This window comes from Zophobas morio, unplaced genomic scaffold, assembly GCF_036711695.1.
Source record: "Zophobas morio isolate AGI-343-1 ecotype UQ-CSIRO unplaced genomic scaffold, CSIRO_AGI_Zmor_V1 ptg000023l, whole genome shotgun sequence".
In the NCBI taxonomy this organism is placed as follows: Eukaryota; Metazoa; Arthropoda; class Insecta; order Coleoptera; family Tenebrionidae; genus Zophobas; species Zophobas morio.
Genome location: NW_026972128.1, coordinates 11,295,581 through 11,316,846, shown reverse-complemented (window position 1 = coordinate 11,316,846; position 21,266 = coordinate 11,295,581). Strand labels below are relative to the sequence as shown.

The 21,266-nt window shown below is 32.7% G+C and overlaps 1 protein-coding gene across 4 annotated transcripts in view; it reads left to right on the top strand.

Moving 5' to 3' along the window:
* Trpm (Transient receptor potential cation channel, subfamily M) overlaps positions 1 to 21,266 on the top strand; it is a 111,975-nt gene that overhangs the window by 86,290 nt on the left and 4,419 nt on the right. The window contains exons 10-26 of one of the 4 annotated variants that reach the window (XM_064062446.1): positions 27 to 183; positions 236 to 368; positions 427 to 1,056; positions 1,107 to 1,296; positions 2,772 to 2,983; positions 3,036 to 3,191; positions 3,277 to 3,318; positions 3,662 to 3,718; positions 4,120 to 4,323; positions 4,379 to 4,727; positions 4,780 to 4,925; positions 4,981 to 5,508; positions 12,252 to 12,639; positions 12,698 to 12,886; positions 13,195 to 13,263; positions 16,773 to 17,099; positions 20,925 to 21,203. In XM_064062446.1, coding sequence (XP_063918516.1) covers positions 27 to 183; positions 236 to 368; positions 427 to 1,056; positions 1,107 to 1,296; positions 2,772 to 2,983; positions 3,036 to 3,191; positions 3,277 to 3,318; positions 3,662 to 3,718; positions 4,120 to 4,323; positions 4,379 to 4,727; positions 4,780 to 4,925; positions 4,981 to 5,508; positions 12,252 to 12,639; positions 12,698 to 12,886; positions 13,195 to 13,263; positions 16,773 to 17,099; positions 20,925 to 21,203 — 4,056 coding nt within the window. Of the gene's footprint in view, positions 1 to 26; positions 184 to 235; positions 369 to 426; positions 1,057 to 1,106; positions 1,297 to 2,771; positions 2,984 to 3,035; positions 3,198 to 3,276; positions 3,319 to 3,661; positions 3,719 to 4,119; positions 4,324 to 4,378; positions 4,728 to 4,779; positions 4,926 to 4,980; positions 5,509 to 12,251; positions 12,640 to 12,697; positions 12,887 to 13,194; positions 13,264 to 16,772; positions 17,100 to 20,924; positions 21,204 to 21,266 lie in introns of all 4 variants that reach the window. The other 3 variants (XM_064062447.1, XM_064062450.1, XM_064062449.1) reach the window with 3 other exon arrangements.

Sequence of the window (21,266 nt, the reverse complement as noted above, 5' to 3'; positions counted from 1 at the left end):
TGCTAATTTTTAATTTAACTTTGTAGTTACCCAAAGTCCCATACCAATAGTCTGTTTAGTAATAGAGGGGGGTACTAACACTATCAGGGCTGTTTTAGAATATGTCACAGATGATCCTCCTGTGCCCATTGTCGTGTGCGATGGGTCAGGGCGAGCAGCCGACTTAATTGCCTTCATGTGCAAGTAATAAATTTAGTCGAGTTTGTTTTCAGCATCTGATCGTTGTCCTTTTAAGGTACGAATTGTCGGTTCTCAAGTCCATGAGAGATTACATTATAGCTACAATTACGAGAGCGTTTGAGGTTAATCGAGATTTAGCGGAGTGTTTATACGGGGAACTGATGCAGTGTGTTGAAAATAAAAATTTGGTAAACATTTAGCGTAACTTGTGAGTCAGTGAGACTCATCGCAAATATTTGCTTGCAGATAACCGTCTTTCGCATAGCTGATAAGTACGATCAGAAACCGCAGGAACTTGACCAAACGATTTTGACCGCCCTATTTAAATCCCAGCATCTTTCGCCGACCGAACAGCTCAGCCTGGCTCTTACATGGAACCGAGCAGATATAGCTCGATCCGAAATTTTTATTTACGGTCAAGAGTGGCCACGTGGCGCTCTCGAAGACGCCATGATGAAAGCTCTAGAGCACGATAGATGCGATTTCGTCAAATTATTATTAGAGAACGGCGTTAGTATGCGGAAATTTTTAACGATTCCTCGCTTAGAGAATCTTTATAACTCCAAAGAAGGTCCTAGCAATACTTTACGGTACATCCTGAGGGATGTGAGGCCTCACATTCCAGCCGGTTATGTTTATACTTTGCACGATATTGGGTTGGTGATCAATAAGTTGATGGGGGGCGCCTACAGGGCTTTTTACACGAGGAGGAAATTCCGGCCTATTTACGCTAAAGTAATGAACAAGGGGCAAAATATGCAACGAAACTCTACTTCATTCGTAAAACAATATGGTAATGCTATGAGCTTATTGGCTCAGGCACTTCCATCCAACGCGAATCCTTGCCTATTTGATTATCCGTTTAACGAACTACTGGTGAGTAGTCACATTACAAAGTGTTTATGTGTTAATCGTTGATTTTAAAGATATGGGCTGTGCTAATGAAAAGACATAAAATGGCACTCTTAATGTGGCAACATGGGGAGGAGGCGTTGGCCAAAGCTTTAGTAGGTTGTAAACTTTACAAAGCGATGGCGCATGAAGCTGCTGAGGATGACATGGAAACTGAGGTTTATGAAGAATTAAGAGCTTACGGGAAGGAATTTGAAAATATAGGTGTGTGTTTGTAGGCGGTTACGAATTTTGCACTATTAAAATTTTTGGTTAATATCAGCAAAATTTTGTGTAAAACATCCTTTACAACAAAAAAGTTTCCTTATATGGAAAATTCCTTGTGTTTATAGTTGTGAATAATGACTCACATACATTTTTGCACATTATCTTTAATATGCTCACCGCCGTGCACAAATTTAGCACTCTTTTACGATTTGTTTTTACTTTTTCTACTAGAAATATTTTTTCTTAAGGATAAAAATTATTTGATGTGAGAAATAAACGTCAATTTAGTTTATGTTAGAAAAAATATATTTGTATCCTAACAATATTTTTGTATAACTTCAATAAATCGTTTGAAGTATACAAAGTTGTTTAAAAATTGTCACGTGGAGATGACTGATCTTTCCAAAAACAACATTTTAGTATATTTTTTAAACAGCTCTTGTAATTTTTAGTTTACATATATTTTAAGTTATTTTTTCTAATAATTCCATTTTACTATTTATATTCCAAAGATATTGTTAGAAATTTGAAGCAAATTTTCTTGTACCTGTGTATAGGATGAAACGGATATGAATACCCGTAACAGTGTATTCCCTATTTTTAAAACGTTATTTTTGGACTAAATTGCTGTGTATAGTACACCAGATATTACAGAGGTAAACTCATTGGTAAACTGTTTGGAGCTAATAATAGAAACAACTTTCGCATTTTGTACATTCTTGGCACAAACCAAATTAATGTAGATTAGTGACATAATTCAAAATTTTAAAGATCTGAACAATTTCCGATATAGTAGGACGCAACTAGACACAAAATACATTTTTGGAGCTTCGGACATCCTATAAGATTGGTTCTTAGTACGTCTAAAACCCTTTCAATACAATCACCATGTCGCTACTTTTCTAAGAACAGTGGTTGACAGGTAAATTATATACACTTTTTAAAATTTATTTACCACCTGTCAATCTTGTTGACCCAGCTTCCCTGTAAATGCAGGTAGCTAAATCCGCTTAAAATAGTTCCGGTAGATTTTCTGTGAATTTGTGAAAGCCTTCACGAGTTCCGAACTCCAGCAATGTAAGAATTTGCAACAATGTAAAGTTCGTTTATGTTGGGAACCTACAAGTGAACGCTGTTTTTTCCAGCGAACCAGACAAAGAAGTTAAAGTTGGCTTTTTTAACTTTCAAGGAAATGAAAAGACTAATGTAAGTAGGTCAATGTCAGCAAGTACAGGGATTTACATAGGTTACACTTAATAAAAATTTAATAATGATTATGTAATTCAGTTCACCAAATCACCAAATCTGATTTCTTATATATTTATCTTCTCGGGTCATGAAGTATTAAAAAAATGTTGCCTGCAAATAACAATTTTCAGAAACCATTGATGAAGTAAAAATTTTTGTGGTGCAAAATTTATGACAACCCTACTTGTAAGTTTTCTTCAGCCACTACGACCCACGATTTTTAGCTCTGGAGGTTTTGGACTACTGCTACAGACAGGACGACGATCAGACTCAACAACTCTTAACCTGTGAATTACAGAACTGGTCAGGACAGACATGTTTAAGCCTTGCGGTGGCTGCGAATCATCGAGCTCTTTTAGCTCATCCTTGTTCCCAAATTATTCTTGCCGATTTATGGATGGGGGGTTTACGTACAAGAAAGAATACTAATTTGAAGGTTGGATACTGAATCTACATGAATCACTTATAAGAGAACTTTATTTATTTAGGTTATTATGGGACTGCTGTTCCCACCTTATATTTTAAAGTTAGAGTTTAAATCCAAAGAAGAGCTGCAATTGATGCCACAAACAACAGAAGAACACATGGAACTGGAGAATGAAGACGACGACAAGTCAGATTCGGACAAGAATATCGATGGAGAAGTAAGTGTTAGTATTTTTGTTTATTTCCTTTTATGTTTTTTGTTTTAGTATCGTGATCGTTCTAACGATTTCTTTGTTTTTATAGCAAAAAGTGGTACGAAAACATTATATTGAATTTTACCCAAAAGTAAGCAAACCCATTTTTTGCACTTTGGTTTCGATGCACAAAGTTAGTGTTAATAACATCGTCATCAAAGGCCGCATATTTTTATATTGAACGTTTTTAATGATTTTTGCGCAATATTTTTTACATATTGCTATAATAGGCGATTTTTTTGTTCGTTGTAACATACAAGCCTTTTATAAATTTTTATTTTTGTTTAATTTCGAATCTTCATTTTCTTAGGAACTGCTATAATCAACACTTATTTTAATTTTCCCACAATTTTTGTTAATAACTTTATTCGACTTTTCCTTAACGAAAATCTTGAATTGTCTCTTAATTTGCCTTGGTTTATTATTTCTTATAGAAACGCACTAGAAGTTTGAGTATGAGAAGCAAGTCTGCAAATCCTCAAGGTGTAAAGGTAGCGAATAACAAAAAAGTGTTTCATTGTTGCAAAGTACTTCTTTTTCATAACACACACACATATTTACATTGTTTGACACACCACTGTCACAGAAAAACATAAAAAAATTGTACCAGGGAGGGAAAGAAATTGTATCAATGTTTTAGAAACGTAGTGTTTCCTTCTCTCTCTTTTCTTTTCTCTTTTACTGTTTATATGTATGTTTGCTGTTACCTTCTTGCCTTGAATGTTTATTCTCTCACGTGACACAAATAACTGACGCCACAAAGCAAACTCGTTGATCAACTTCATGTTTGTATCTAAGCTTTTTCTCTTAATTCCGCTTTTTTTTGTTCTGTCACATATCATAAATGTATGTTCTGCGCTATATAATTTTTTGATATTGAATATTCTTATAGGCCTTACTAACTGAGAATTTTATTCGTCGAGAGACTGTCGTACACGAAAACGGCAAAGTATTATCGGATCCCGAAGACAATAAATACCACATATTCTTCACGGATCTTCACCAAGAAAAGATCCCCAGAAATCGCGAGCTAAAAATCAGTAAAAAGTTGTACGAATTTTATACGGCCCCCATCACTAAATTTTGGGCTAATTCTGTAAGAATAGTGATTACGTGTTTGTTCTAACTTATCGATTTCGTTGCCATTTTAGATTGCGTATTTGATATTTTTGATAATATTCAGTTACACTATTTTGGTAAAAATGACCGAAATACCTTCGTGGCAGGAATGGCTGGCTATCGCTTTCTTATGTACATTTGGATGTGAAAAACTGAGAGAACTCTTTTCGTCTGAACCTGTAGGAATCAAACAAAAACTAGCCGTTTGGTGTTGGAACTTGTGGAACCCGTGTGATATGGCGGGCGTTTTATTCTTTCTGATTGGTGTCGCTCTGAGGTTTAGGTCCAGTACCTTCGAAGTCGGAAGAGTTTTTTATTGCGTTAACAGTATTTACTGGTATTTGCACATTCTTAACATTCTCAGTGTGAACAAGTACTTAGGTAGAACACGACTAATATTAAAACAGTAGTTTGCTGACTGTAAATGTTGTAGGTCCTTTGGTTACAATGATGGGAAAAATGGTAAAAAACATGATATACTTCGTGGTTCTTTTATTGATAGTTTTAATGAGCTTCGGAGTAACACGTCAAGCTATTCTATTTCCTAACCATGAGGCAGACTGGGGAATTGCTAGAGATGTATGTCACTTGTATTGCTGTCACGAACGTTGCATATCATGATTTATTTAACCAGGTGTTTTTGGAACCATATTTCATGTTGTACGGAGAAGTATACGCGGATAAAATCGATCCACCTTGTGGAGACGGAGAGGATGAGAAACCGTGCCAAACTGGTCGTTGGGTTTCACCGCTGATTATGTCAATCTATCTATTGGTGGCAAATATTTTATTAATTAATCTACTGATTGCGGTCTTCAATAACATATTTAATGAAGTCAACGCTGTCGCCCATCAAGTGTGGATGTTTCAGAGATTCACGGTCGTTATGGAGTACGAACAGAAACCACTACTTCCTCCACCATTCATCATATTTTGTCACATTTACTTACTCTTTAAGTATGTCAGACGGAAAATGGAGGGGAAAGAAGAAAGTTACGACAATGGGTTAAAATTATTTTTGGATCGAGACGAAATGGAGAGATTGTATGATTTTGAAGAAGATTGTGTTGAGGGCTATTTCGCGGAACAAGAGTTTAAGTTGCAACAGTCGACTGAAGAACGCATCAAGGTGACAACAGAACGGATAGAACATCTCACTCAGGTTAGTTAACATCAAAACATTAATTGAAACGTTGGAATAGCTATAGGGTAGTTTAGTAACTGCGAATTTCAGCAATATTTTTAGATACCTAAATTGCGTGTACCTGTTCCCAGTGACTTTCAATTCATTTATTTATAATTATTTGTACACGGTTCGAAATGGCGCTCTAAATAAAAGCCTGCAATTACCGCAAACAAAACAGAAACCAGTCTAAACTTTGTGCTGATTTTCCATTTTTGTTTAGTACATACGCCATTTCATGTGTGTAGTTTTCCAAAAGTCGTAAATGTCATGCCCACCAAATGTTATTTCAGCGAACAGCAAATTCTAAGAGAATAAACCACGTTATTTGGAGGATATTTACGCTAGTATTTTATGCAACTTCACGATTTTCATATATCGGATGAACATTTAAACCTGGCGTCGAAGAAGGTCGTGATATAAAATCGTCTCTGAGCGATTCAGCAGTTCGTCTCTCTTGCAGTTTCAGTCTTAGAATGGTTATGACTATCAAGCGAATATCACGATTCGGTTTTAGAGTCCCATCAACCGAACGACAATAATTAGAGGGCAAAGCAGACGACTTTAATTTCGCGTAATGGGCGTAGTCTCGTACCTGGTTTCTTATTATTCGGTTGCTGTTGTGATGTTCATGACAATTGGATATAGCAGGTTTCACATAACACCGAAATAACGACGTGCGCTTTTGTTTTCATGATGAATGTGACTTGATACCGGTTTTAAATGATAAGTAGTAGATAAAATGTTACTAGTGGACCATTCAGAAATCATTGAAAAACGGCCAGAAAATCAAGGAAACGATCAAAAAAGGGCTCAAAATCCTTAAAAAAACAATTTTAGATGTCCCAAAAATACCAGTAAAAATTGGACGCACGACAAAACCGTTGAAAATAATCCAAAATTAAGCATAATTACCTTAAAAGCACACAAAAAACATTACAAATTCGCTAGTTTTTAAGCACCCCAAAATGGATTTTTATTTCTGGACCAGAGCATTTGGCGCAATAAAATCAGTAAAAAAATCTCTAAAAACAATACAATTTCCTAAAATACTCCAATTTTTAGACAGCCCAAAGTAGCTCAAGTAGACCACCAAAAATTGGCCATACGAAAGAATGGTTGAAAATCATCAAAAAGGACCCAAAAAAAATCCCAAAATCTCTTGTTTTCAAACAATCCAAAATGGGTTTTCATTTCCGGACCAGTCCAATTGTCATATGCAAAAAAAAAAGGAAAACAACGCCAAATCAAGGCGGGAAAGTTGAAATAATAGATTGGTTTTATTATTTAAAAAGACATGCCGATCTCTGGATTTTCACTTCCACAATGAATAAATTTCAGTGCTTCAGTAAGTAGTTACTAACACATCTTTCTTGTAGAGGTGCTTGTAGAAAGTAATTTGTCACTTGTTGTCAAGAGTGTTAAGTAGTATTTACAAAGTAAATAATTAATGAATTAACAAAAATAATAATAATGTATTTATTTCCATTTAACATTTTACAAAAAATTAAACGATATGAGGTACATATTATAAATAACTGCAGCAATAAAAAACGTAATATTACACCTACATTTTTTAAATTAAAATGAACAGAAATTTAAAAGTTAAAAACTAAAATATATAAGTTAAATTAAGTAAAAATGTTAAATGCCATTTTAATATTGTTAATGCAGCTTTTTCTTTAATGGACAAGGAGTTTTGGAACGCTAATTTTGATAATATGTGATGAAGAGTGTCTGTTGTTAAATTCGAATGTGCTACTTTGTAACTCACCTTTTTAAATAATTTTATGTCCTGGTCTAACTGTGTCAGCGTCAGTCCTACATTAGGCAGTTTTGACGTCAAAACTTTGAAATTATTCGTCCTTTGTCCTGTTGACATTTTTTATTTCATTCAGAATTTTGATTCTGATCTAGAACCTAAATTTTCATACTTCTTGCAAACACCTAGCAGACGTTTTAAAGTTATCGTAAGCATGGTAAATTTTTAACCAAAATATACGTATTTGTTTATATGACGTCATCTCAAAATTTTGCCGGATAATCCCTATCTAAAATATGCAACATATGATGAGCCCATACTTGTGATTTATCATTCCACTCATATTTTTTGACATTGCTTATAGACGGTGACAAAAAACTTAATGAATAAGTCAATTGATTTGATTGATTAAAACAGGAATTGCAAAACCGAGTGCTTTGAAATCTTGCAAACGTTTTAAAGTAGTTTTTAGGTAAATCTCTAACCAAAATATATTTGTTTATTATTCGTAAAAATTGATGACGTCATCGCAAAATTTTGCCGAATAATTCCTATCTAAAATGTGCAAAACATAATTCATTGAGACATTTTGTTGACCGATTGCCAAATTGTAAACAGAGAACACTTTAAACAATTATTGTAGTCTCACTCGTAAGTAGGACATAAAATGTTACTTCTGAACCGGGACATTTGGCGTCTTAAAAAACAAGCCAAAATCCTAAAAATTTAGCTGTTTGCCAAAAGCAAACGACCGAAAAAGGCCTAAACCTCTCAAAAAGCATTAATTTTTATGCCCCGAAAAGTATCCAAATATCTGTAGACCACCAAAAATTGGGTACATGAAAAAACAAGGCAGAATCCTACAAATTTAGTAAACAACCAAAAAAGACCTAAAAAAACTTGCAAAATGTCTTGTTTTTAAGCACCCCAAAGTGGCATTTTATTTCTGGACCAGGGCATTTGGCGTCTTAAAAACAAGACAGAATCCTACAAATTTAACTGTTTCCCAAAAGTCAACAACCGAGAAAGGCCTAAAACCTCTCAAAAAGCATTAATCTTTATTCACTCCAAAATCTGTAGACCACCAAAAATTGAGCACACGAAAAAACCGTTGAAATCTCCCAAAATAATGCAAAATTATCTCAAGAACGCCTTAAAAAACTGACAAAATACCTTGTTTTTAAACACTCCAAAACGGCTTTTTATTTCTGGACCAAGCCATTTGGCGCATGCAAAAAAAGGGAAAAACAACACCAAATCAAGGAGGGTTGGTACCAGGACATTTGTTGTCTTAAAAACAGTATAGAATCTTACAAATTTAGCTGTTTCCTCAAAAGTAAACAACCGAAAAAGACCTAAAATTCTTCAAAAAATCACTAATTTTTGTGCACCCCAAAAGTACCCAACTATCTGTAGTTTTTAGTAACAAATTAATATTTTAGAGATTCAATTTTGACCAGCGTTTTTATCATTTTAGCAGCAAACTTACATTCTCATTTTATTCCAAATTATATTTTGGAAATGAAAAAAAACAATTTTTAAAGAAAGGTAAAAAGTACCTTTATTGTTTTCAACTGTATAAATTCACATTATTTTCATTGTAAAACGACTCACCCTGTATTCATAGAAATCATACATTTTATAAAATTTTAATAAATATTTGTCTTGGAATCGAATCAGATATCATTCAACTCAAGCAGATCTGCGACACTCGGCCCAATCTCCGTATTCGTTCTTTCTCGGCACTAGCCTGGAAAACGTCATATATTAATATTTAGGGGGTGATACTTTTTCTATCACCCAGTATAATTGAAGACCAGAACTGAGTTTTCCCCGCGCAGTTATAACTGTGCACGCTAAAAATCAAGCCAATTTTGATTCCAACAGACTTGACTGCACATGCCACATTCTTCCCCACACACTTGCAGTTTTAACTGTACCCCGTGGCACGTACATTCAAGTCTTGACGCTTCCCCCTGTGTGTGTGGCCGTCTTAATGATGCAAGGAGATAGGAAATAATCATTTCAAAAGAAGATTAATCGTTTGAAAATAAAATATTGTATTTCGTACGGAGTTTAAGTGACTTTATGTGACTCGTATGGACTTAATTCGCCTCGCTATCGCTCGGCGCTTAATCGTCCATCCTCCGTCACATACAGTATCACTTAAACTCCTAATGAAATAAATATCTATTTTTATCAAATAATGGTATTTTTAGACTCGACTAATTTATTTTCGATAAATAACGAAACAATGCAAATAATCTGATTCTATAGCGGCTATGTTCTCCAGGCCACCTTTCTTCGCCGCACGCTTCAGTCGAAGTGCGTGGTGGCAGCTTTCAGTTCAAACTTATCCTGATATCTAACAGTTTCCATATATCATATATCAAATCTAACTCATATTTTTTAAAATTTTATAAATTTTTCATTTTTCAGCGGAAAATCTCAAATTTAGATTTTTCTTTTACACTTAGCCCCTTATTCATTTCTACTTTTCAACAGACCATAAACTGTACTGATTTACGTCGGGAAATACATCACAGGAGATCAAACATTCACATATAAATAGATAAGAAGAAACATACCTGTGAAAGACAAATAAGTAAAAAATCCAACCATAATTACAAAGGGATGCAAATTATACTATAATTAACCCAAATGTTAACCATTTTATGAATCACAATATGAATACAATTTTTACCCAACATTCTGATTCACTACATGAAAATCTTTCAAGAAACGTATTAAAATCGATTTTTGGATGAGCTTCTTTCTTTCCTTTTTCTAGAAAATGGCGTATATCGTCTCCAACATTTAATAGATCAAGACCTTCTGATATGAACAAACGGTTAAGGTCCATTCACCTTTGTAGTGAATCGCTTTCTCCCTGTCTCTTCACATAGCCTTCGATGTGGCGTATATCTTTGATCTTATTATTTTCTTTTAAAAACACTTTTTCTATTATTCGGTTTTTTAAATTATTTGCATATTGTCTTATTGCCAGAACTGAGATCCGTGCATTTAATTGATCAAATGCTTTTTCTCTTTCTATTCTTTCTATTTCAACTTGAGCCGCTAAATGTTTTATCAAATCATTTACTCAAGAAAAAAACTAAATGTGCCAAGAAATATCAGTGAAGTAACGCAAACGAGAAACCGTAGTTTTCCTATTGAATATCTCAATTCGACTGTAAATAAAAAAACTAACAAAGACAGAATTTTGCAAATCTAAAAATATTTCGAGAAATTCCCTCAATGTGGGGCTCAATTCGGTTGGCATAAAGATTGCATGTAAAACGAGAACAAATGAGAACAAACGGGAACAATCCGGAACAAAAAACAACAAATTCGGAAAAAAAAGAGAGAAAAAGTAAAATAAAAAATAAAAAAATATTCGATAATAAGAACATAAAGCAGGTAGTCGTAAAAATATAGGTTTAGATGAAGAAGCAGATAAATGAACAAACTAGTTTCATACATTCCTAATGACGAGAAAGAAAATTGGAAACAAGATTTAAAACCTATTATTACTGAAATAGACAGATTAGAAGATGGAGCAAAAATATGTAGTTGGTTTCAAACAAGAAGTTGTAGATAAATATATTGCAAGAAAAGTAGGTAATTTATTCCTTGAACAATTAATTATGACTGTCTGTGAACTAGAGTCCGCTAATAATAAAATAGATAAATTGGAATATAAGTTAAACAACTGCAATAATTATGATCCTAAGAAATTGGCAGAATTAAGAAACAAAACAGTAATAATATGGAAAGTACGGTATTCAAGAATTTAAATATATTCAATGAAGAATATCCAAAATTCCGAAAAAAGTTTTCAAGTCTTATTCAACAAGTTAATAAATTAAAAATTATGTTTATTATCGTAATTGTTATTATTGTTTTCTTAATTTATTACTTCAACACTAATAAAAAAATAAAAAGCAATTTATTCAAAAATGTCCATGTACCTATGATGATACTAATACGTGGCCATATGCTAATGTATCTGTAGAATTGGGTAAAAGATGTCTTTCCAACTTGAGACTTTTTCTTTACTTCTTCAGTAAAAATATCATGTTTATGACTCCTGACCACTTTTTGTCTATGAAAGTATTCTTTTTTCAATACTGCTTTCTTAATACCTTTTAATTTTTTCGAAACAGAATTTTCGGTTCTGTAACTGTACAATTTTGATCTTAAACCTATGTACTCTAATATCTTAATACCATTCAATTCATTCGCCGTCGTTCAATGATTTTTGCATGCGCCAATTGGTCTGGTCCATTTTATGTGCTATTGATCTTAAATGATATAACACGAACGAAAACAAAATGTTAGGTAAGGGGAAAATTCTGAATTGTATCAAACAGTCGTCGGAATTTCCTCAACTAAAGAAACCAAATTGGCGTTTAATGAAGAAATTTTCCAGTTGACAAATAAGTACACATAAAGACAGAAGACTATTTAGAGAGTAATTGTGTACCAGTGTTAAAACACTCAGTTTATGTTACTCGTAGAGAAACCGTGCGGGTAAAGTAAACAAACAACTTTAACACGCTTTTTATTCCAGCCTTTGTAGATTGTTAAAAAAGAACAGAAATGTTTTAATTTGCGAACAATTAAAAAAAGCTCTCATTTTTTTCTTAATTTTTAACGAACAGTGATAATTCATAAATCTATGCGTGCTCCTCATATTGTTTCCGTGTCCTGTAACAGTTATCTTACGAACAAAAACGAAAAAAAAAGTGTTGTCTTTTGTCGTGTTACACATATTTTTAAAAATTTCTTGCCACCGTTATTTATGTGTTTACGTTTTTGTCTTGTAAAAGACAATGCTTTGTTAAACATATAACTCTATAAATTCCAAATGTTACAAATTTTGACAACAGAACATAATTTGTTATTATATATGTTTTTTTCTACTACATATATATCACTGTTACCCTTTTTTTTGTAGAAAGTAGAAGATATCAATACAAAAGAAAACATCCACACGACTGCCTTACAAAATTTAGAGATCAGATGTCGACGTCTCGTCGAACAAATGCAAGAAGTTTCCAACGACCTGGATAAAATTCGATTATCGATGGAAAGCCAACCTCCGACGGCCGCGCCGTCGTTCGACGCGCCCTTTGTCCGCGAAAGAACAGTCAGTGAACCCGTGGAGTCTGTAATAGAAGATATTCCTAAAGCCGCGACTGCACCGACAAAACGGAAGCCAATAGTCAGATCACTAACGGAAGTAAGACCAGACGCATACATATTTGATAATGGACAACATATCGAGTATAGATACGACGAGGAGGAAGAGTGCAACGAAGAAATGGAAGGTTTACCTAAATCAGGTCGGTAACTAGAGAAATACATTCACGATTTAAAAGAACTGAAAGTTTGTGTTCGCAGAGAGCGAACAGCCGCTCACACTCGAGAGGCAAAGAACCAGGAGCACGGACTCAAAAACTTCAAACGACTCCGCCGAAGTTTCAGCGGATGATTTGGGTGCTTTAAGTTTGGAAGTTTTACGCAACTGGGCGATTCAGAAGAGGAAAGATTCGACGGGAACGGGGCGACGCAGCTCAGATAGCGGAAATGGTGAGAATGAAAGTAAATTGAGATTTTTTATAATATTCATTTGATTTTTGTAATTAGTAGTTTTTAAACGGAGAAAATTGTTTGGTACGTTTTATTGTGTCTGTACTAAACACGCACGTCCAGTTTGGCAAACCGCAAAACTAACTATGTGTGGACACAAAAGATGGCACCAAAACACATTTTTTCTAACCCAAAGTTTTAGGTACCTGCTTGTAATCACTAACTGCTTTAAGGCATATTTTTAATTCACAGTGCTTCTACTTACAAGTTGCTGTACATATCTAACTGCTTTTGTATCTTTCTACCAGCATGTGAAAAACTCCTACAACATTTTTCACCACAAAGCCTATGTTTCTACCACTATTACAGGAAAGAGGGTACGTTTCCACGCTGCATTCACTTTGATTTATTTATTTAAATATTTCGAAGTCATAAACTTTCTATTGCAAAGAAAAAAAAAAAGAGAATACAGCCACTCGCGTATTAATGACGCTTACTCCGTCCAAAACGTTATAAAATTGAACATGCTCTTTAAAAAATAAACTAAAGTTTTATGGATTTACGGAGTGATTTTATCTCCTACGCAGAGTTAAACAAAATTGTATATATTTTTGAACATAAAATATAAACACGACGTTAACGTTTTGATATTCTTTTGTAAAAATTTTGTAAATAGTATTTCATTTTTTAACCTAGTTCAGTTCAGACTCACAAAAATCTACATGTGTAAGGGTTTGGAAAGAAAAAAAAAACAGATCCACATTAACATGAATAATAACATGAGATTTTTTTGGTTGAAAGACTTCCCTATTTCTATAAAATAACCCAATATATTGGTTGAAAGACTTCCCTATTTCTATAAAATAACCCAATAAATGTCATGAAAGTAAGTCACACCTGTAAATTTTGATTAACATGTCTTTATAGTATCTTACTTACCGACACCGGTCGTGATACAACATTGTAAGGATTCGACATGCAATTTTTTAATAGACATAAACACGTTTACTTGTCAATAAAACGAATTTTGTTTAACACAAATACATTCATTAATTGTTGCAGTCTAGCCGTGACCCCGTTAAAAACAAATCAATAAAACTATGTTTTAGAGCAACTGCAATACTGCTACACTAACAAAACCACATAAATCGTAACTTAGAGATAAACACATTTTGTCTGACCACGCATATAAATGCAGCCTTTATCTCTCTTGCATATGAATAAAAAATAAATAAGACTAAAACGTCCTTTGATTTTTCTAGAAACTGATAATTCAGTGAAAAAACATAACTCTGGTAGATATTGGTGAAATTCAAACGTCAAGTTTAAATTTAGTGAAAAATGATTTATTAATAAAATAATCTAGAGTTGACTCTCTGACATTCATTTCGATGATAATTTATTATATTTTTGTATATTTATTGTCATCACAATATTGTCAATATTGTCTTAGTTGGAGGCCATGTTTTAGACAAAATTACAACATCTGACGTAAACCCAAAACACTGAAGAGACTTAAGTTCTATCACAATAAATAATTTCTTTTGATTTTTGGTTAGTCATAAGTGAACTGTTAAATTAATTTGTTGGGCTAAAATGTCATAGATCTATTTGAAAAACACTGACTAATATTTTCGACGAAAACTCCTAAAAACGTTATAAACTTTATGAAGCATTTCGCAGTAAATACTTAATTAAATGTCAATTGCAAAAAAATTCTACACTAAACGCATTTGCACGGATGGGTCTTGGGCATTGACAAATAACATTTTCACAACTTTTTCAAGCATGTTTCTTTAGGTAGCAGCTATGCAACGTATTTCCTCGACAACTGCGTGGAAATTGTTTCGTAACTGTCAGTACCCTTGGGATATTCCTGCTGAAACTGTAAACTGTTGCGTTTGGCATATTACACTTTACATATAGATACATTTTACGTTAAATGGGTTTAATCACGATCTAGTGCATGCAAAAAATTGTATCAACATTATTAACCTAACATTTTTAAAATTTTTATTAATCTGATTAAAGAATCGATTTTATGTGGGCAAGCCTAATATAAATATTGTCGCCGCTTAGTTTTAATGTCATTATTTACAAAGTTGTAGTAAATTAATTTTCATCGATTTTGGTTGCTCAAAAATTTCAACAATTAAAGACTTGTGTTGTAAAAAATAAAAATATGATAGCATAATAAAATAATCCAGGTCAGTAATAACAAGCAAATCGTACTTTATCGATTTTAATAAGTGAGACAATAACATTCAATGTTGTTTAGTGCGACGTCACTGTCAGATTCAGTTACTGTGTGTCTTAGGATCATATCAGCACAAACCATTTGCTCTCTGGTCGCATTATTCAAGTTTATACAAAACGTATTTCCCACACTAATTTATATATTAAGGCAAAATAAATCGTATATAAGAGCCTTAAAGCACAACTCTAACGGTTATAACTTATATTACAATCGCAATCGCTTAAAAATTTGATCGTTTTTGGTAAAACTGTCGTTTTTAGGCGAAATAAGACGGTTATTTTGTATATCTATCAAGAATAAATAAATGTAAAACCATTGGTTCATTGAGTTACTATAACTTTAAATAAAGTAATATACAGCTTTAGGATAATTTGCACCATGATAAAATATTAATTCATACCTAACTTTTGTTTTTGACCTATTCGTTATTAGTCATACCAAAAAATTAATAGATTAAGTTCCTTAAACGGCGGCACGCGCATGTGCAGTAGTTTTGTTCAGAACGTGTAACGTATTTTAATGTTGAACTGTGGTAACTCATTATTATCATTTGGGTGCTTTTACTGTAAGTGGCGATAATTTAATATAGTCATAAAACGATTCAAAATCAAAAGGATATCAAAATCGTTATCGAACTCAATGTTTTGTTAAAATTGCAGGTTCAATTTTTTATGGATCTTCAACCCAGCTGCAGTTTATAGTTAGTTGCATTAGTCAGGAATTCGATATTTGATGAAAATTACGTCTTCAAAAAATTCCAAAATTAAAACCAATCATTAAAATATATTAAAATTCTAAAAGTGTCTACCATTGTTAAGAAGTGGCGAATCTGCAGCAGCATTTTTAAATTTCATAGGCCATTGGATGCACGAAATATTTATGAACCCTGTAGAATTGATGAACAATTTATAGTAGACTTCTTCTGTCTAAATGTTAGTTTAGATTATGCACGAAAGTCTGTTTATGAATTCCAAACTTTTGATGAATTAAGCGTCATTTTAGATTTTTAAATTTTGCTGTCAACTGAAGCATTCTAAAAAAGTGATTGGATTCTGAGCCAATATTCGCATTTAGAGTTTATTGGTGTAACTTATTAGATTTATTAGAAGAAATTAAAATAATAAACAAGCTTAATGGTTATCTGTACGTAGATGTGTTAAAATTAAACATAAGCGTGCACATTTCATCGCACCTCCACTAACTGCACTATTTTTAGCATGTTTAAAAAAAAGGTAAATGTAGAGTACGTAACCACGACGCTGTTCGGATTGTTCATACCGTAATAAAAAACGTTGAACAGTCCGTAAAATTTTTCACCAGACTTTATGTAATTAGATCGACTGGACAAATAAACAAAATCCGGGAAAAGTTCCATTCGCTTCATTGTTTGCTTGTTTGTAAAACATCCGAATTTCAAATTCCAGTTTAAAATAAGATAAAATAATAACGTGAAATTTCATTCGTTCTTTACTTCAAATCTCGGCAAAATGTGGTGGTGGAAACTAGTTTCACGTCTGCAACCTTTACTTGATACAAAGAATGAACTCCTCAAATATTTTGCTAAAATTCAACTTCCGCAAAAATAACGCGACCCGCACGAGGGTCTACAATAATCCCTTACCTTCTTAGGAGAAGAGTCGGCCCATGGAAGCAAACGCAGCTTAAACAAACGGCAACTTTCCCATACTCATTCAGAACCCGAAACAAGCGATCCTCCTCCGACTGCCACCCATCCGACGCGTCCCGTTTTGGAGCGTAGTGTCACGTTCACCGAACCGAGAATCAAAGTCATACCTCCAAACCTCGCAGGTGGTAGTAACCGTACAGCAATGCTAATGCACATGCATACAGAATACACAAGCATCACCGACGAACTTGAGAGCGTGTGCGGCCTGCTTAGCCCTCCTAGGTCGCCAGGGCTGTTATCTCCTCCGCGACCAGAACAATCACCTCCAAGTAAGTTACACTGGTCGACAATGGTGTCATCCTTGATGTGCTTTGTGAACAATTATTATTGATGATGGTGTTTTATTCACTGAAGTACAATTGGGTGCAAGGGTAGGACGGAAAATAAGTATCACAAAGCCGGATTTGTCGTTTGTAATAACTCAACAGTGCTGTAAATTCTCAAAGATTGAACGGCAGGAATTGAGTGAGTGGATGTTGCTACTAATTCTTTAGACGGATGCAATTGGTTTAACTATAAATCTTAGATGAAAAATTGTATTTTTACTACTTTTTAACTAAAATTTATCGTGGTAAATATCTCCTGCGACATCTTACATATGTTCTATAATTAGAATAAAAATTATAATGAATCACAAGGAAACTCAGCTTGTGAATTTTCCTGCACTGCCATTATAGAGTTGAAAAAAGCCAACTGTAAATATACTTACTGGCACGAAAAACGAGCCACACTTATTATTATTATTTTAGCGTGCAAAATAAAGTACGATTTCGGCTGCAATACTTTGATGTTATTGTTACGATGATGGTTAATTAAAATCGGCGTGGGTAAAACTCAACAATTTATTCTTCAACCAAACAGATTTATTCGATTTATACACAGCGAATAATGCTGACTCAACTTAATTCGTACTCAGTAACGACTCCTGGATTACACTAGACTGACTGCTCCCGAAGGTGGGGTCTGTTTAAACCCATACGTTCCTGTTTGGATTTTTTGGAGTACCCATCGCGACTTCCGCTTTCAGGCTTTTCTTTAGACGAGCGCCGCCCGGTTGCCGTTACCCATCGTCGCCGTACATACTAGAAAGCCCTCGAAAAAACCCATGGGCGTCGTATGGGTTTATTTCGTAACATTATTGTAATATTTATATCCAAAAAGAACTAAAAAAAATGATCCAAGGGTATTTCTCGTTTTTTGAAAAATTATAAAACAAATTTTGGGATTTTTATTTTCTGATAACCACTATAAGTAAAAACCAGTAGCGTAAACAACACTCCGACAGCTTTTTTGATTTGAATTTTTCAATTGTTGATTTTTCATTTTTTTTGTTTCTTCAGTTTTTTGATTTGCAATTTTCCGAGTTTTCAAGTTTAAGTTTCTCGAGTTTTCAATTTTTAATTTTTCAATATTTCGATTTCCAGTTTTTTGTTTCGGTTTATTCTTTTTTTAATTATTCGGTTTTTCAATGTTTCGATTTTATAGTTATTTTCCGATTTGCAATTTTTCAATTTTTCATCCTTTTTTGTTTCTTCAATTTTACGAAATGCGACTCTTCGAGTTTTCTTTTCTAAATTTTTCAATTTTTGGATTTTGCAATTTTTCGATTTACAATTTCTCGAATTTTTCGTTGCGGTTTTTTATTTTCTTTGTTTTTACAACTTTCCGATTTTTCAATGTTGCGATTTTACAACTTTTTGTTTTTTCAATTCTTAGTTTCTTCATTTTTTTTGTTTCTTGAATTTTACGATATACCCACAACTCTTCGAGTTTTCATTTTTAAAATTTTCAGTTTTTCGATTTTCCAACTTTGGAAAGTAGAACATCTTTTCACTACTATTTTTGTATCTTTAATTTTTCGATTTGCAATTTTTCGTTTCGATTTTTTATTTTCTTTATTTTTTCAATTATTCGATTTTTCATCGTTTTATGTTTCTTCAGCTTTACGATATGCGACTCCTCGAGTTTTCATTTTAAAATTTTTTAGTTTATGGATTTTTCAACTTTTGGATGTTTCAATTTTTAAATTTTGTAATTTTTCGATTTGCAATTTCACGAGTTTTTCAATTTTTAATTTTTCTATTTTTTGTTTCGATTTTTTTTTCTTTATTTTCAGTCATTTGATTTTTAAATGTTTCGTTTATCCAGTTTTTGGATTCGCGATTTTTCAATTTTTCATTTTTCTTGTCTCTTCAGTATTTACATTTTTTCCATTCACAATTTCTAGAGTTTTCGATTTTTAATTTTTCAATTCTTCAATTTTTCATTTCTTCAAATTTTCGATTTGCAATTTTTAGTTTCGTTTTTTCTTTCTTTATTTTTAGAATTTTTAAATTTGTCGCCAATGTCAATTATTCGATTTTTCAGTGTTTTGATTTTGTAATTTTTTGTTTTTTCAGTTTTTCATTTTTCTTGTTTCTTCAATATTTAGATTTTGCTGCAATTTTTCGAGTTTTCGATTTTTCGTTTGTTTTTTTATTTTCTGTATTTGTACAATTTCTAGATTTTTCAATTTTTCACTTTTTTTTCGTCAATTTTGCAATAAACTTTTCGATTTTTTCATTGTCCAACTTTTGGAAAATAGAACGCTTTTTAGATTTTGCAATTTTTCGAGTTGCAGTTTCACGAGTTTTCAATTTTTAATTTTTTTAATTTTTCGGTTATTCAGTGTTCCGATTTTATAATTTTTCATTTTTTAATTGTTCGTTTTTCAATTCCATGATTTAAAAAAAAAGCACTTTTTCATTTATTCGACTTTTCAAATAAAAAAAAATGGAAACATTGCAAAATTGTAAAATAGAAAAATCAGAAATGAAAAAGTATAAAATGAAAAGTTTGAAAATCCAAAAATTGGAAATGAAAAATTGAAGAACAAAAATTGAAAAATCGAAAGATAAAAAACTGGTACTTATTAAAAATCGAAAAAAATTAAATATGTATTGCAAAATCAAAATACTGTAAATCAAAGAAAAATCGAATAATTGGGAATCCAAAAATTGCACAACTGAATAATTAAAGATTAAAGTTTTGAAAAATTAAATAAACGAAACATTATAAAATCGAAAGAACATTGAAAATATAAAGGAAATAACAAAATGGAAAATAAAAATCCATAACTTGAAAAATTCAGAAAACGGAAAATTGAAAAATCGAAAAATTAAAAAAATTAAACTTAAAAAAACGCAAAATTGTTATATCTAAAAATTAATCGAAGGTAAATAAATCTCGATTTTTCGAAAAATTGTAAAATTTGAATTTGCGAATTTTATTTTTTTATAACTCTTATAAGTTAAAAGAAAGATACAGGTGTTCCAAAAATAACGCACCAACTCAACGATACATGATTTAATTCACATGTCGAAGTCGGGAAAAAGCATTAAAAAAAATTGTTTACGTCAATTTGACGTTCACTTACAAAAATTCATCCTAAATAATTTTTAAGTTTTTGTAATGTTATAAAATGAAGACAAGATGCAAAGTGTTGTACAATTTTGGCTTTTTTTTTTTCAAAAATCTGGATGTATAGGGTGAAAAATCGGCACAAGGTCAGGAGTATCTTATTTTATAAAATGTAAAAATATATATACGCCCAGGAAGTAAATATACATTTTAATAGAAAATGATAAAAATTCGACAGAGTTGGAAATGATTGATCATTAAAACTGTTTAAGGACGTCAATAACGGATACTTACGCTGCGAGCCTGTAAAACTGCTACCATTCTCCAGGGCATTCAATTGTCTATTTATTCTTTTTTTTTTCTAAAACCACGTTTCGAAGCTCCCAATTAATATACTGGTCAAGAAACAACATCAAAATAAAGCACAGTAAAAACGTCTGTACTCAGAAAAATATTAAGTGGCCCGTTTTTCGTGCCAATGATTGTATATGAAATGAAATTTTACGATCATCATTCGAAACAACATCTTCTGTTTCTACAATATTGTGGACCAGTGTTATTCTGATCAAACATTATAATCATTTTCATGGTTCGCTTCGTTGCGCTGTTAGCGGAGCTGGGGTAGACATCAGATTCCAACAGTTTTCCTTTGCCTAACTTCTAACACTAACGCTAATAGAATTCTGTAACTGTAGGTCAACGTAGACGCCATCCATCAGAAATGTCCAATCCAGAAATAGCTATCAATTTTGAAAAAGAACATCTACGAAGCGCCGAGGAATGCGATTACATGGTAATGGAAAATCTCATCCAGAGACGTTATGAGGAAGAAGATGAAGATGGTGAACACACTCCTGTTAATTCAGACTTACTCAGCGTTGTTGCCGAAACCCGTGAATTTCGAATCAGTACTATTGGGTCGCGGCCCTTAGTACGATCCAGTGCTATAGAAAATGACGTTCAACCTCAAACAGGTGACTATTATAATTGTTTTTTTTTTTTTAATTTTTTTGGAAAAACTATTTGCAATACCTACG